This window comes from Agelaius tricolor, unplaced genomic scaffold, assembly GCF_023055355.1.
Source record: "Agelaius tricolor isolate 1412-34295 unplaced genomic scaffold, bAgeTri1.0.p SCAF_2, whole genome shotgun sequence".
NCBI classification, from domain to species: Eukaryota; Metazoa; Chordata; class Aves; order Passeriformes; family Icteridae; genus Agelaius; species Agelaius tricolor.
The window spans coordinates 25,294,945-25,309,895 of record NW_027269262.1 but is presented as its reverse complement, the minus strand read 5'-3'; the positions used below and the strand labels follow the sequence as shown (position 1 = coordinate 25,309,895).

Genomic DNA, 14,951 nt, shown 5'->3' with positions numbered 1-14,951 from the left:
GTGGTGGGGTGATGGATGGCAAGTCCAGAGCAATGGAGGGACAGGTCAGTAGGGAATGGGGGGCTGTGAGACATGGGGTGCGGTGGGATGGAGCAGCTGATGGCTAGGGGAACACTGACCAGGCCAGGACAGAGGGACCTCAGCACCTGCAGCAAGAGAAGGTGCAACCTCAGGAACCAAAACATGCCTGAGGGGCTCTGCCCCACATATGGGGATCCCAGATTCTGTCCCAGATGTGGTCCCCCCTTCCCCACCACCACATCTGCCCCCAGATGTGTGTCTCCCCCCACATGGATCTAGGCTGCTGTGGAGCAGGCTGAGGTTACACAACACCATGGGGCAGAGAGAGTATCTGCCCCACAGCAGATACACTGTGAGGCAGCCCAAGGTCGAGCTCATGGCTCACATCACATTGCACTGTGGGTCTGGTTGCATCACACTGTGGGGCACACAGTGCTGCACACTGGTTGGTGATCTTGTGTGGGCTACAGACATCTTTTTGTGTGCCATGCCATGGGGAAACCCCATCCTCCCCACACAAACACAGCCCCACAAAAACTGATGCTTCTCAATGCTTTTTATTGGCTGACCAAGGTTAGGGGGCTGGGAGGGGGGGTGGGCCACTTGGTGGTCCAGGGAATATTGTTGGAGGTCCAGAGCTTCACTCTTCATTGAGTCCCTTCTGATGGAGAATGAGAAAAATGGACTGTGAGCATGAGGAAGTTATGGGGCAGCCATGGGGCAGCTGTAGGGCAGGGGAAAGTCCCACCTTGGCTCCAATGTCGCGGCTCTTGGCCCGCAGCTTGTTGACCTGGGACTCGGCAATGTCGGCACGCTCCTCTGCCTCATCCAGCTCGTGCTGCACCTTGCGGAACTTGGCCAGGTTGGTGTTGGCCTGTTCCTCCTGAGGGTGCAGGGACACCAGTGAGGCTCCCACACAGCTCTGTCTGGCCTCCTGCCACCCTGCCAGCTGTCCCTCCATCCTATCTTCTTATTGCTCCATCTGGCCCATCATGGACGCACCTGTCCTTCCAGACATCCCATCTTCCAGCCACCCAACCATCTCCTCAACAAACCATCCATCCATCCATCCATCCATCCATCCATCCAGCCCACCACCATTTCCACATGTCACCACCCACCCACTTTCTCTTGACCTACTCTCCTCACCCCCTGATACCTCACCCCATGACCACCCCAAGGTCCCCTACTACTCCCCACATCCTCTCCCACACCCTAATCCCAAAGTGTCCCCTCCTGGGGGGTGGCCCCACAGATGTCCCTCCAGTGCTCACCGCCTCCTCTGCCTGTCGCTTGTAGGCCTTGACCTTCATTTGGAGCTTGTCCACAAGGTCTTGGAGCCGGACCAGGTTCTTGCGGTCCTCTTCCGTCTGTGGGGTGAGAACATGTGGGTCAGGACATGATCCTACCTGTGCTTTGAATCACTACGAGAGCAGTGAGGGTCAGGAGACAGTTAATGATGTTTTTGGGAGTGGAGCCTCTCTAGATCTGTGGGTGGCCTCAACTATGGGGCAGAAAGTGGGTTGTCTCCTTTTGTGAAGGTATCTTCTTGCCCCTGATGTGGTCCCACCTGAGGGCCTGGATCATGCAGAGACCCCATGGATGCTGGGACGCTGAGAGGTGGCCTGGGTGGTTCATGACCCAGACAATATTCTAGGTGCCACTACATATCAGACAGTAGACAGTACACAGTATCAGACATACACACAGTGGGTGGTCTAGTTTACCCATGTCTGTCTGGCCAGCAGATCAGCCATTTTCTAAGTCATGTTCGGCATGGGACATAAGGCCCTGGGGCCACAGGGAGAGTGGATGACCTCCAGGACCAGCTCAGACAACTCACCTGGTAGCTGAGTTCCTTGACACGACGCTCAGACTTGCGGAGACCCTTGACACTCTCGGCATGGCGCTTCTGCTCAGCCTCCAGCTCATTCTCCAGCTCCCGCACACGAGCCTCCAGCTTCTGCAGCTGCTTCTTGCCCCCTTTGAGGGCCAGCTGCTCGGCCTCATCTAGCCTCATCTGCAGGTCCTTGATGGTCTGCTCCATGTTCTTCTTCATCCGTTCCAGATGGGCGCTGGTGTCCTGCTCCTTCTTCAGCTCCTCTGCCATCATGGCCGCCTGCCCAAGGAGAGAAGCAAGCAGGGAAGGAGGACCAAAGCATGCTCTCCTTCACCCTCCAGTGGAAGGGGTCCTAGACATAGGTCCCACCATGGCACTCACATCGGTGATGGCTTTCTTGGCCTTCTCCTCAGCATTCCTGCACTCCTGGATGGCCTCTTCCACCTCTGTCTGCAGCTGGGAGATGTCAGCCTCCATCTTCTTCTTCTGGTTGATGAGGCTGGTGTTCTGGAGTTAGAGGAGAGGATCTCAGGAGGTGTCTCTTGAACTGGTGGCCCATCCTTCTTCAACCCCCAGTACTTAATGCTCCCCAACTCCATTCCAACTCTGCAGGCTTAAAGGATCTGGAGATCTTGGCAACTCAACCCATTAGAAGCCCACATCCATTGGATGGAGGTGACCTCTGTCCTTGAAGGTGTGTGATGTCTCACCTGTGAGTGGAGAAGCTGGACCCTCTCGCTGGCCTCAATCAGCTCCTGCTCAGCCAACTTGCGGGCCCTCTCAGTCTGTTCCACCACTGCCCTCAGCTCCTCCAGCTCTGACTGGAGAAGGTTGTTTCTCCTCTCCACAATGGCAATATTCTCCTTCAGGTCCTCATTGACCCGTACCATGTCATCCAGCTGCAGTTGGGTGTCCTACAAGGTGGCATGGGGGAAGAGGGTGAGTGGGGATGGTGGGGAAGTGACTCAAGGTCTACTTTTCTTCCCCTCTGGGGTGGTGGGACCTACTACATGTCAACATGCTTATGGGATAGAAGTGTGATGGGTACCTTGAGGCAGCCCTGCAGTGTCTTGACTTGCTTCTGAGCTTCAGCAGCCACGCGATTGGCATGGCTGAGCTGAATCTCCATCTCATTGAGGTCACCCTCCATCTTCTTCTTCAGCCTCAGGGCCTCGTTGCGGCTCCGGGTCTCAGCATCCAGCGAGGTCTGCAGTGAGTCCACCACCCGCAGGTGGTTGCGCTTGGCCTGCTCCATCTCCTCATCCTTCTCAGCCAGCTTGCGCTCATAGTCTGCCTTGACCTGGTTGAACTCCAGTTGGGCCCTCAGGATCTTTCCCTCCTCATGCTCCAGAGAGGCCTGGTGGAGACAGAGAGCAATTAGAGGGACACACAGAAGACTAGGACAACTTGGGACTCATGGAGATGTGATTTGGCTCACCTCAGCCTCCTCTAATGCAGCTTGGAGCTCCAGTTTCTCAGCATCCAGCTGCTTCCGGACTTTCTCCAGTTCGTGGATGGTCTTGTGGCTGCCACCCAGCTGCTCCGTCAGGTCCGAGATCTCCTCTGCCCAGATGATAACCAATCAGACTTGGTGGAAAGTGGTGGAATACAAAAAGGTGGGCAGGGAAAGCCTACGGTCTCACCTTGGAGGTTCTTGTTTTCCCTCTTTAAAGTCTCTAAGTGATCAAGTGACTCCTCATAAGCATTTTTCAGCTTGAAGAGCTCAGTGCTGAGGGACCTGGCCTCTTTTTGCGATGCTTCCAGCTCCACCTGTGACTCTTCAAACTTCTGCTTCCACTCAGACAAGATCTATGAAGACATCACCTGCTCAGCTGCTGCTTTGCCCATGAAGAACCCTCTTTCCATCCTCTTCCTCCTTTCCCCAATTCTCTCCTGAAGGAGACTTGAGGCTCTGCTAAAGCATGGCCCTTGAAAGCTGTTCAGATTTCTTTTTGACTTCTGCCTTTTTTTGATTCACACATTTCTCTACCACCTTCCCACCCTTCTCCTTCCATCATTTCTTGGTCCTCTCACCTTGTCAAAGTTTCTCTGCTTCTTGTCCAATGCAGCTGCTGCTGCATTTGACCGCTCCAGGTCTGCCATGAGATCTTCAATCTCATTTTGCAGTCGGTGTTTAGTCTTCTCCAGGGAGGAACACTTGGCATTGACCGCCTCCACCGCCTCCTCAGCCTCCTGCAGCCTCTGGGCCAGCTTCTTCCTGTTGTGGGAGAAAACCTAGCTGTGGTGACCCATGGACTAAGTGGGCCAACTCAAACCTTCTTCCACCCACTGGTTAGCTGAGGCTCTGCTCTGGATCTCCTCTACTATCTCCAGATTATTATACTTTCTCCAGATCCTTGTACTGTAGAAGAGTCTCCACTTCCCCGTGCCCCACAGAATCTCCCTTCATGGGGAGATGACTCACTTGGCCTCCTCCAGTTCCTCAGTGCGCTGGATGGCATCTGTCTCATACTTGGTCCTCCACTGTGCCACCTCAGAGTTGGCCTTGGAGAGTGAGCGCTGGAGCTCAGCCTTGGCCTCTGTCTCCTCCTCATACTGCTCCCTCAGAAGATCACAGTCATGCCGGGCTGACTGCAGGGCATGGGCCAGTGCATTCTTGGCCTGGGAGGGGAGAGAGTTACAAGGTGAGGAGAAGCTGGGTCCATATCAAGTTGAGCTATACTGGCATTCACCAACTCCAACTGCCTAGTTACCAACCAACCAATCCAACCCAACCCAACCCAACCAACCCAACCCAACCTAATCCAACCTCCCTGTAATTCACCAGCACTACTGAATTTCTGAGGACCCTCAATTCATTTTCTCCTACTGTGAGGGCAGGCTCATGATGCAGTTCTCAATCCCACACCAACCACATCCTTGGCACTGGAGGTGCCTTTCAGCCTCACTGACCCCCCAACAAAGCCCTACCTTCACTTCTTCCTCTAGCTGCCTCTTGAGGTCCTCCAGCTGTTGGGTGTAGGTGAGTTTCCCTCGTGTCATCTGGTTGATGAAGGCTTCCTTCTCCTCCAGCTGCCTAGAAAGCTCACCTGTCAGGTGGAATGGCAGATAATCAGTTTCAAGACACACCCCAAAGCCACCCCACTGGGCAAGAGTTAGGCAGTTGGGTTAGGAAGAGCAAGACCCTCACCATTCTCAGTCTGGAGCTTGGCTCGTTGAGTGGTGAGGTCATTGACCATGCGTTGAGCCTCTTCGGACTTGGTCCGGTGCTCATTCATCTGATCTTCCATGGTGCGGCACATCTTCTCCAGGTTGGCCTACAAGCAGGAAGGGCAGAAAGATGAAAGGGAACATTGAGAGGGCAGTGGAAGTGTTCTTCCTTCATGGCTGGAGGCCTGTTTCCTACCTTGGCTTTTATCAGTTGCTCCATGTTGGAGCCGACATCATCCAGCTCCAGCTTGAGCTCACTCTTCTCCTTCTCCAGCTTCTGCTTGACGCGCTGTAAGTTGTCGATCTGCTCGCTGAGCTCGGCCACGCTGTCGGCGTGCTTCTTGCGCAGTGCAGCAGCCGTGGCCTCATGCTGCAGCGTGGCCTCCTCCAGGTCCCGCCGCATCTTCTGGAACTCTGCCTCCCGCTTCTTGTTGAGCTCGATCTGCACTGATGTGGCACCACCTGCCTCCTCCAGCCGCTCACTGATCTCCTCCAGCTCTCGTGACAGGTCTGAGCGCAGCTTCTCCACCTTGGCTCTGCCTGTCCGCTCTGCTTCCAGCTCCTCCTCCAGCTCCTCAATCCGTGCCTGTGTTCCGGGAATGAACATGTTTTCAGTGGGCTTGGTTTCACTCAACTCCTCCACTCAACTCAGCCAATCAAGCTGGAGAGTGTTTAAGTCAATTCAAGTCAACTCAACCAACTGTAGACTCTTCAGCTCAACCCAGACAGCTGTAGACCCTTCACCTCTATCAGTCTCGTTCCCATCCAGTTCTTTTCAACCTAGTCAAGATCTGAGCTCTCCAGATCAACCTGGCCTTGTTTGAAGACACTCCACCTTCTCAAATTACCTTCAGGTTCTTCAACTCAACTGGTCTTGAGGACATTCCAATTGATCCATTCTAATTGGACTAACAGACAACTCAGCACAAACTTCTCTAGGGACATTGGAATGAATGTGACTCAACACAGGTGGTCTGCTCAGCTCAGAAGATTCTACCCAAGATGCTCCCTACACCCCAAGCACTCCAAACCCATGGGTTCAGCTCAACCCCCATGAGGGCCAACCTGTCTAGGAGCCCATGAGTCATTTCAAGGCAATAAATGACAGGGAGGTTCTGGGACAAGGGATATGCCATGGGCTTCCGACCTCAGATGGATGGCATACTAGTTTAAGTTCTTCTCAAAAAGATATGAAGAAGATAATGGGGAGGACCAGTTCCTCCTTCTGCTTGACCCCCAAGCTGAAGCCCACCTCACCTGAAGTTCTTTGAGCTTTTTCTGGAGCTGGGCTGCAACTGCTTGCTCATCCTCAATTCTGGCGTTGAGGGCATTGAGCTCAAAGTCTTTCCTAGGTGTGGGGAGAAACACCAGTAAGTCATCCTTCTGAGTGCTCAGCAGAGGTGTTAGAGGTAAAGAACAAGAAAGTGTGCAGGCCCTTACTTTTTCAGCCTCTCGTCCAGTTGTTGCTTGTCATTCTCCAGGTCCATGATATTCTCCTGAGCCAACTTCAAATCACCTTCCAGCTTCCTTTTGGCCCGTTCCAGGTCCATCCGAATCTTCTTCTCTTGCTCCAGTGAACTCTCCAGCTGCAAGTGAGGAAGAGACACACCCATCAGCCCCCAGAAACTCACACTCCAGAAGGACTTCCACACCCCAAGGGACCAGTTATGTGCCTGTCATGGACTATACTCACGTCATCCACTTGCTGTTCCAGCTTGACTTTGGCCTTTGTCAATGTGTTGACCTTGTCTTCCTCTGCCTGCAGGTCATCCAGTGCTTGCTGGTGAGATTCTTGCAGGGCTTTCTTCTCCTTTGTTAGCTTGACAATGGTTTCATCCAGCCCGGCCATCTCCTCTGTGAGGTTCTTGACCTGCAGGAGGAGAAATATCAGGCCTCCAGCTTGGTACCAGAGGTAGGACAAGAGACAGGAGGTTGCTCTTTCTCTTTGTGAAGCTGGGTCTGAGTCAGGAGATGCAGGAAAACACAACCAGCCTTGGTTCTTGGTGATGCAAGCCAACCAGTCTTGCATTATCACAATCCAACCCAAGAAGTTTTGGGTCTTCATGACCCTCCAGCCTTGAATTTGGCAGCCCAAACAGCCTTGATTCATGGCAACCCAAACAGCCTTGATTCATGGCAACCCAGCCCAGCCAGCCTTGGGTCTTCACCAGACTCTATGCACTTTGCCTTGAGTCAGCTCAGTTCCCCACGATTTGAGGTCAAGATGTCTCTCCACCCTCACCTTGTTCTCAGTGGCGTGTTTCTCCTTTTCCACTTTGGCCAATGACAACTCCAGGTCATCAATATCCTTCTTCAGCTCTGAGCATTCATCCTCCAGCTTCCTTTTCTTTGCTGTCAACTCAGCATTCATCTCCTCCTCATCCTCCATCCGCTCAGTCATCTCCTTCACCTTGGCCTCCAGCTGGATCTTGTTCTTGATCAGCTGGTCACAGCGCTCCTCAGCATCAGCCAGGTTGTCTTGCTCCTGGAAGGGATAAGCTTGGTTTGAGATGAATGAAAAAGGAGCATGGGGCTGGGATATCTAGGTCACTCACAGCCTGCACTTGGAGCTGAAGGTCATTCTTCTCCTGCAGCATGGAGACCATCTTCTCCTCTAGCTCCTTCCGCCGGGCTTCTGACTTCTCTAAGGCCTCCTTCAGCCGCCCAAACTCTTCTTTCATGTTCTGTGGGAGGCACAAACATGCCACATAAATCTCATTTCTCCTTTTTTGTCCCCACCTACCATTTACTCTCTCCATCCACCCACCCACCTTCCCCACCCATGGCCCTGTCCTACCTGCATCTCTTTCTCTGTCTCAGCACTCTTCAACAAGGGCTTGATCTTGAAGTAGAGCTTCATCCAAGGCCAGTTCTTCACCCCCATGAAGGCCCTGATGTTCCACTGGATCACCAGCAATGAGTCTCTGGAGAAGCCACATCAAGACATGGATCACCAGGGGCTTCCATTCAACATGGATGCAACACCATCTCCATCTCACCACCTACCTGCGCTCTAGGATCTTCTTGAACTCCTGACGGGACAGGAAACCACGGACTTGGGCTTGCAAGCGGGTCATGATCCGGGCCAGGCGCTCATCCCTCATCTCCTCCAGCAGCCCCAGCAGCCCAGCCTTGAAGAAGACCTTTGAGGAAAGATGAAGATAAGTGCTGCTGGCATTTGAAGGCATGATGGAGGGATGGGTAGTTGTGTGGATGGAGGGACCTCAGATGGGCACATGGACAAGCAGATGATGGGACATAGAGTCCATCTGGTCCCACCATGAAAACCTTGTGGATGACGGGACCACCAGAACTGAGATCAAGTGACCTCACCTTGGTGTGTCCAAATTTGTACTGGTTATGGTCAATGTCAAGGGATCCCAGGAGCTTCTCAGCACCCTTGCGACTGTCAATGAACTGCCCCTCAGGGATGGCAGCAGGGTTCAGGATGCGGTACCTGGTGACCAGAGAGGACAGGAAAAGCCTGAGGTCGGCCCCAGTTGGGTTGTCCATGCCATCCCCACATTTTCTCCTCTGTGCCTACCGCTGTCGGAAGTCCCCATAGAGGATGCGATTGGGGAAGCCCTTGCGGCAGATGCGGATGCCCTCTAGCACTCCATTGCAGCGAAGCTGGTGCATTACCAGGGGGTTGTTCATCACACCTGGTGGGTCATCAAGACTGGTGAGTCAAGGCCTGCCCCAGAGCACTGCTCCCCACGACCACCTCTGGCCAGAGCCCAGCAGTATCCTCTGGATCAACCCTCAGGAATTGGCTCACCAGGAGACTTAGTCTCATTGGGGATGATGCAGCGGACAAAATGAGGGTGGGTAGACCGCAGGTTGGTCATCAATTTGTTGAGATTCTCCTGAACAATGGAGGAGGAGATGATGAAGGGAATGAAGACACCCCCCAGCCTGTCCCACCAAGGGTTATCCCTTGCCCTGGGACATGTTTTCCAGGCTCACACACCCTGGAATCCACCAATAACCCTTGAATGCTCACCCGATGCAGGGCAGAGACAGTTTGGAAGGAGGAACCTTTCTTCTTAGCTCCTTTCCCCTTCTCCACAGCTGTTGGAGAAGAAGAGAGGATGAGATAGGACAGGGACAGGGTGGAAAGAATCCCAGATGCTGAGGAAAGGGGTTCCTCTTACGTGCATCAGCCCCAGCATAGTTGGCAAAGAGGTTGGCCAAGAGCTTCAGGGCTGATTTCTGGTAGAGCCCCACCACTGTCTCATTGAGGGGGTCCTTATTCTTCTGCAGCCACCCGATGATGTTGTAGTCCACTGTGCCGGCATAGTGAATAAGGGCAAAGTGGGCCTCTGGCTTCCCCTTGATGTTTCGTGGCTTCCCAAAGTTGGCTGACTTGCCCAGGTGATTATCAAAGAGCTTGGCCTTGAAGGTCATGTCCGTGGCCTTGGGAAACATGCACTCCTCCTCCAGGATGGACATAATCCCCATGGGCTAGGAAGAAGAGACCTTGTTTGCTACAGTGAACAGCAAGTACAACCCAACTGGCCAAGGAACTTTGGGGTTCCTGCCAAGCTGCAAAAGAAAGGGCCCTTCCCCAGCCCACACAAGACCCTGAGGGAGGTGGTACCTTCTCAATGAGGTCAATGCAGGCCTGGAGATCCATGCCAAAGTCAATGAACTCCCACTCAATGCCCTCCTTCTTGTATTCCTCCTGCTCCAGCACGAACATGTGGTGGTTGAAAAACTGCTGCAGCTTCTCATTGGTGAAGTTGATGCAGAGCTGCTCAAAGCTGTTGAACTGGGGAAGGAGAGAGGAGATAGCCAGTGGGGTTAACAGTAGAATATGTTCAGCGGCGTCAACCTGAGCCCCAGCAGGGTCAACACAAGTGAAAACAAAGTCATCTGACCATCCAGTATGATTAAATCTACATCCAATGGAGTCAACACAACACAGTCAACCAGGGCTTACATCAAAGATTTCAAAGCCAGCAATGTCCAGCACACCAATGAAGTACTGTCGTGGCTGCTTGGTCTCCAGTGAATTGTTTATCCTGGTCACCATCCAGTTGAACATCTTCTCATACACGGCTTTGGCCAAGGCTCCGACAGCATAAATCACCTGGAAGAAGGATGCTCCACCAGTGAGAGGGCCTCTTGGTGTTCTCCTTGCTGGAGATGGCACCATGTCGACCCAAAAGGAAGACATTTTGTGATGTTGTGCTTACCTGCTGGACATTCTGCCCCTTGGTGACATACTCATTGCCCACCTTGACCCGAGGATGGCACAACCCCTTGAGAAGATCAGCTGAGTTCAGCCCCATTAGGTAAGCTGATTTATCTGCCTCTGAGGATGAAGAAGTGAAAATATGAACCTGGAAGGATCATGGAGTTCACCCCAGTTTCCACCTCAACCTTGGTTGGACCCAACCTTCTGTGCCATCTGGTTCTGCCTGCTCTTCCCGTTGTTTCTGCTTGAACTTCATGTTGCCGAAGTGCATGATGGCTCCTGTCAGTTTATAGATGGAGTTCTTCTCCTCTGGAGTGAATCCCAGGACATCAAAGGCACTCTGTGGGGCAAAAATGTGTTCAAGATCTTCTACAGCCCACAGAGACACATACACACTGCCTGATGGCCTCCCATCTCACATCCGTGGCCAGCAGCTCCTCCCCATCATCAATGGATGGAACAGTGGTCTCTCCTTGGGAGATGAAGGCATAATCGTAGGGGTTGTTGGTCACCAGCATCATGTCTGAAAGGAGAAAAAGAGGTTGGGACAGGCAGGTCCCAAAAGGGGTGCGGGATCAGGTATTTATGGGATCAGGTTGGCAACATAGCTCACCCAGCAGCTCTGGCTTCTTATTGGAGAGGATCTGGTAGTAAATGTGGTAGTTTCTTTCAGCCTTCAGCTGGAAGATCACACGGGACTTCTCCAGGAGGTCTGGGATGGGAATGAAGAGAAGATGAGTGGAATTTGGGATGAGGAGATAGAGGGTCAGATGGATGAATGGAGGGAGGCTTGAGGACATGGAAGGGTAGATGAATGGTGGCATGAGGAGAAGGATGGACAGGTGGATGGAGAGATAGAGGAAGGCATGGTGGACAACAAGATGTCCTCTCATGGAGCCCTCAACCTACTCACAGGTCTCAATGTCAGCTGATGCCAACTTCCCAGTGGCCCCAAAATGGATCCGGATAAACTTCCCCTGGAAGAATAGTGGAAGGAGGTGGAGATGGCCACCTTTTCCCAGAACACCCCGACCCACAGCCTCTTCCCCACAGACTCCACCCCCTAGACTCTTCCTTACAGACACCACCCCCAACACTCACAAATCGGGATGAGTTGTCATTCCGGACAGTTTTGGCATTGCCAAAGGCTTCCAAGGCAGGGTTGGCCTGGATGATTTGGTCCTCCAGGGTGCCCTGGATGGAGTGGGACAGTGTCAGGGGGCTTCTCACAGTAAGATGCAGGGGATGAAGGGTGTGAGGTTTAAATGTATGGGAGAACACAGTGAAGGTTTTAGCAGGTGGTCAGGTTGGTGGACAGGGATGTGTGTTGATGCCATGAGTGGATGGAGAGACGGTTAGTTGGTTGGATGGGGGTGGGACAGATGAATGGAAGGTTGGTTGGTTGGTTGGTTGGTTAGCTGGTTGGTTGGTTAGTTGGTTGGTTGGATTTTTGGGTGTTTGGTTTGGTAATTGTTTGGGTGGTTGATTGTGTCATTGGTTGGACAGACAGGCAGCAGAATGTTGCCACACCCCAGGGTGTCATGCCCCACCTACTGCCCTTACCTTGCCTGGGGCCCCCGCCTCCTTCTTGCCACGGTCACCGATGGCAGCGATGACAGCAAAGTACTGGATGACCCTCTTGGTGTTCACAGTCTTCCCCGCCCCAGATTCTCCGCTGAAGGTAGCCAAAGAGAGAAATGGTTGGGTACTGGTGCTATGGTGCTGGGGGTGGGAACTCACTGGGGAGGGATGAATAATGGACCTCCACAAACAAGTCCATGTAGTAATAAAGGGTTGGCCAGTGGGCATGACTTCAAGAGGGAAGGGGAGGGGCTGTGTGTGAGGTGAGGGGGTCTTAGCTGTGAGCAGGATTAAGACAGCGTTTACAGATGAGATTACTCACGTGATGAGGATGGATTGGTTCTCTCGGTCTGGTGGGATAAAGAGAAGAAACATGAGGTTTTGAAGCCCACCTTGGCTCTGCTCCACCTCTCCTGCTCCCCAAAAAGGATCGGGGAATATGGTTATGGGGTCCCTGCAGAAGATCCCTACCTGTCAGCATGTTCTGGTAGGCATTGTCAGAGATGGAGAAGATGTGGGGTGGAGCTTCACTCCGCTTCTTTCCCCGGTAGGCAGCCACCACCTCGGCATTGTAGACGGGCAACCACTTGTAGGGGTTGACAGTCACACAGAAGAGCCCCGAGTAAGTCTGGAGAAAGGAGCAGGTTGGTCAGTCAGAAGGTGCTATCCCACCAGGTGGTCCAAGGGATGTCTTGTGGCTGGGCTATATCTTGGGTTTAGATCACCCTTGTGGTCTGGAGATGGGACCTTCAGGACTGGAGATGGGACATCTTGGATACGGGGGACCAAAGAGGTCTGGAGAGAGGATGTCCCAGTTCTGGGTGGCCCATGTGAATCTGGAGAAGGGGCATTGTGGTTTTTATTGGCCCAAAGGGTTGGAGATATCTTGGATCTGGGTGGCTCAAGGGGTGTAAAGAAGGATCATCCCAGTTATAGGTGGACCATGAGATCTGGAGAAGGGACAATTTGCACCTATGTGGCCCAAGGGGTCTACAGAAGGGGTGTCTGAGTTCTGGATAGGGTCTGAAGAACCTCATGGGCTCACAACTCACATAGATCATCCAAGATGCGTAGCGGTCCTTGAGGTTGTAAAGGACGGCGGGCTCATGGAGGAACGTCAGCATGGCCATGTCCTCAATCTTGTCGAACTTGGGGGGGTTCTGCTGCATGATCTGGTCCTCCTTGACGGTCACTGTCTGCTCAAGGTAAGGAGGACCCCATGGAGCAGGAACACAGGGCAAGGAGTTGCCCCAGTTGTTCCCTCCCAAAGGGCTGGGAGCTGGGCATCTTAGTGCTCACTTGAGAGCCAGAGGAGGTCTAGGTGTCCCTCAAGTGGTAGAGAAGATGTTTTGGGGTCTGGGTGTCTCTAGGGTAATAGAGGAGGTTGGATGGGGTCTAACTGTGCAGTGGGTTCTGGGAAAGGTGGAGCAGGGTCTAGGTATTTCCTGGGTTCTAGAGAAGATGCTGTGGAATCTAAGCATCCAGTGGGTGCTGGAGAAGGCACGTTGGGGTCTAGATGTTTCTTGGGTTCTAGAGAAGGTGGATTGGGTTCTTTGTGTCCCATGTGGATATTCTGGTGTCCCAGGTGTAGCTGGGGTCCCCCCACCTTGCCATGTTCAGTCTCAGCAGTGATCTTGGAGCCCTCACGGCTGACAATGGTGGCCTTGACAAATTCCTCCTTTTCATCAGGGACGAAGATGTCCTTCTTCAGGTCGAAGGGGCGGGTCTGGGCAGCCAGCCGTTCCTTCTCCGACTTGCGGAGATAGGGGGCAGCCTCCCCAAATTCAGCCATCTCCACATCAGGCATGGTGGCGTTGGACAGGGCTGGGTGGGGTAGGAGGGATCAGACCCTTCAAGTGCTGTCACTTCCTCCCAGTTGACCACCCAAGCTCTTTCCTTGGTGAACCCATCATTCCCTGTTCTTCTCCACATCTACCACTTCCACCTGGTCAACCCAACTCCTTCATTCCTCCCCAGTGCTCCCAGTTCCTCTCCAATGGCCCCACTCCTCCCAGATGGCCTATCCCAAGTCCATCTTCAGTGCTTCCATTATCTAGAGTTCCCTCTCAATGCTTCCAGTTCCTCTCCAGTGCTCCCAGTCAGCCCCATCCAAAGTCTATCCTTGGTGATCTCATCTTCTCCCGTTCTTCTCCAGTGCTCCCAGTTCCTTTACAGTGCTCCTAGTTCCTGCCAGTCCTCATCTCCATCCCAAGTTCCTTCTTGGAAGTACCAGTGCCCTCCCCAGTTCTCCCTGTTCCTTGCAGTGCCTCACACTGCCTGCCCTTTATCCCACCCCAACACCTTCCAGTACCCCCAGTACTCCTGCGTCCGTCACAGTCCTTTCCAATTCCCTACAGATCCTCCCAGTATCATCCCGGACCCTCCCAGACACCCCCAGTCTCCCCAGAACCCCTCAGTTCCTTCCACTACTCAGCCCCACCTCTCTCTGTGGTCTCCAAGTCAGGGGGTGACAGTGCAGACTCAGGGCGGTTCTGGTCCTGCTCCGGGACACAACAACCCCCCCACAGTATGTCCCAGTACGTCCCAGTATATCCCAATATGTCCAATTACATCCCAGCATCCCTGCCCAGCCCTGCCAGTACTTCTCTAGTACACCATCACACAGACAGACAGACAGACAGACACAAACCCACACACACACACACACACAGTACTGCTCAGTAAGTTCCAGTACCCCCCTAGGATTTATCCAGTATCCTCCCTCCTCTCCCAGTATCACTCCAGTCCCTCCCAGTTACCACATAAACTCTCCCAGCATCATCCCAGTCCCACCCTGTTTCCCTACAGATGCTCCCAGTATCATCCCAGTTTCCTGCAAAGACCCTCCCAGTTCCTTCCTAGATCCTCCCAGTCCCTCCCAGTTCCCCTATAGACCCTCCCAGTATAATCCCAGTCCCTCCCAGTTCCCCTATAGACCCTCCCAGTATAATCCCAGTCCCTCCCAGTTCACCCATAGGCCCTCCCAGTTCTCCTATAGACCCTCCCAGTCCCTCCCAGTTCACCCACAGACCCTCCCAGTTCCCTCCCAGTTCCTCCCTGTTCATTCCCAGTCCCTTCCAGTTGCCCCTAGTTCCCCCATAACCCCCTCCCAGACCCTCACGGTGCTCCAAGTGCCCC

At 53.3% G+C, this 14,951-nt stretch overlaps 1 protein-coding gene across 2 annotated transcripts; it reads right to left on the bottom strand.

The window, feature by feature from the left end:
- Positions 1 to 661: 661 nt before the first annotated feature.
- LOC139600562 (myosin-7) lies at positions 662 to 13,620 on the bottom strand. Of its 2 annotated transcripts, none has more exons than XM_071448831.1 (39): positions 13,420 to 13,620; positions 12,866 to 13,009; positions 12,285 to 12,441; positions 12,136 to 12,163; positions 11,796 to 11,907; positions 11,334 to 11,426; positions 11,146 to 11,209; positions 10,846 to 10,944; positions 10,652 to 10,755; positions 10,434 to 10,572; positions 10,231 to 10,349; positions 9,975 to 10,124; positions 9,633 to 9,803; positions 9,187 to 9,496; positions 9,036 to 9,103; positions 8,811 to 8,898; positions 8,577 to 8,694; positions 8,366 to 8,489; positions 8,039 to 8,175; positions 7,830 to 7,956; positions 7,588 to 7,716; positions 7,275 to 7,517; positions 6,726 to 6,902; positions 6,473 to 6,618; positions 6,290 to 6,380; positions 5,229 to 5,618; positions 5,013 to 5,139; positions 4,793 to 4,911; positions 4,287 to 4,483; positions 3,896 to 4,079; positions 3,505 to 3,670; positions 3,300 to 3,424; positions 2,910 to 3,218; positions 2,572 to 2,775; positions 2,243 to 2,368; positions 1,865 to 2,140; positions 1,296 to 1,391; positions 770 to 904; positions 662 to 682 (listed from the first exon to the last, which is right to left on the bottom strand). In XM_071448831.1, the coding sequence occupies exons 1-39, from the start codon at positions 13,618 to 13,620 to the stop codon at positions 662 to 664; spliced, it is 5,814 nt and encodes a 1,937-aa protein (XP_071304932.1). The 2 variants fall into 2 exon arrangements, with proteins under 2 accessions (XP_071304932.1, XP_071304942.1); XM_071448841.1 differs by having other exon boundaries at positions 662 to 679.
- Between the last annotated feature and the right edge of the window lie 1,331 nt (positions 13,621 to 14,951).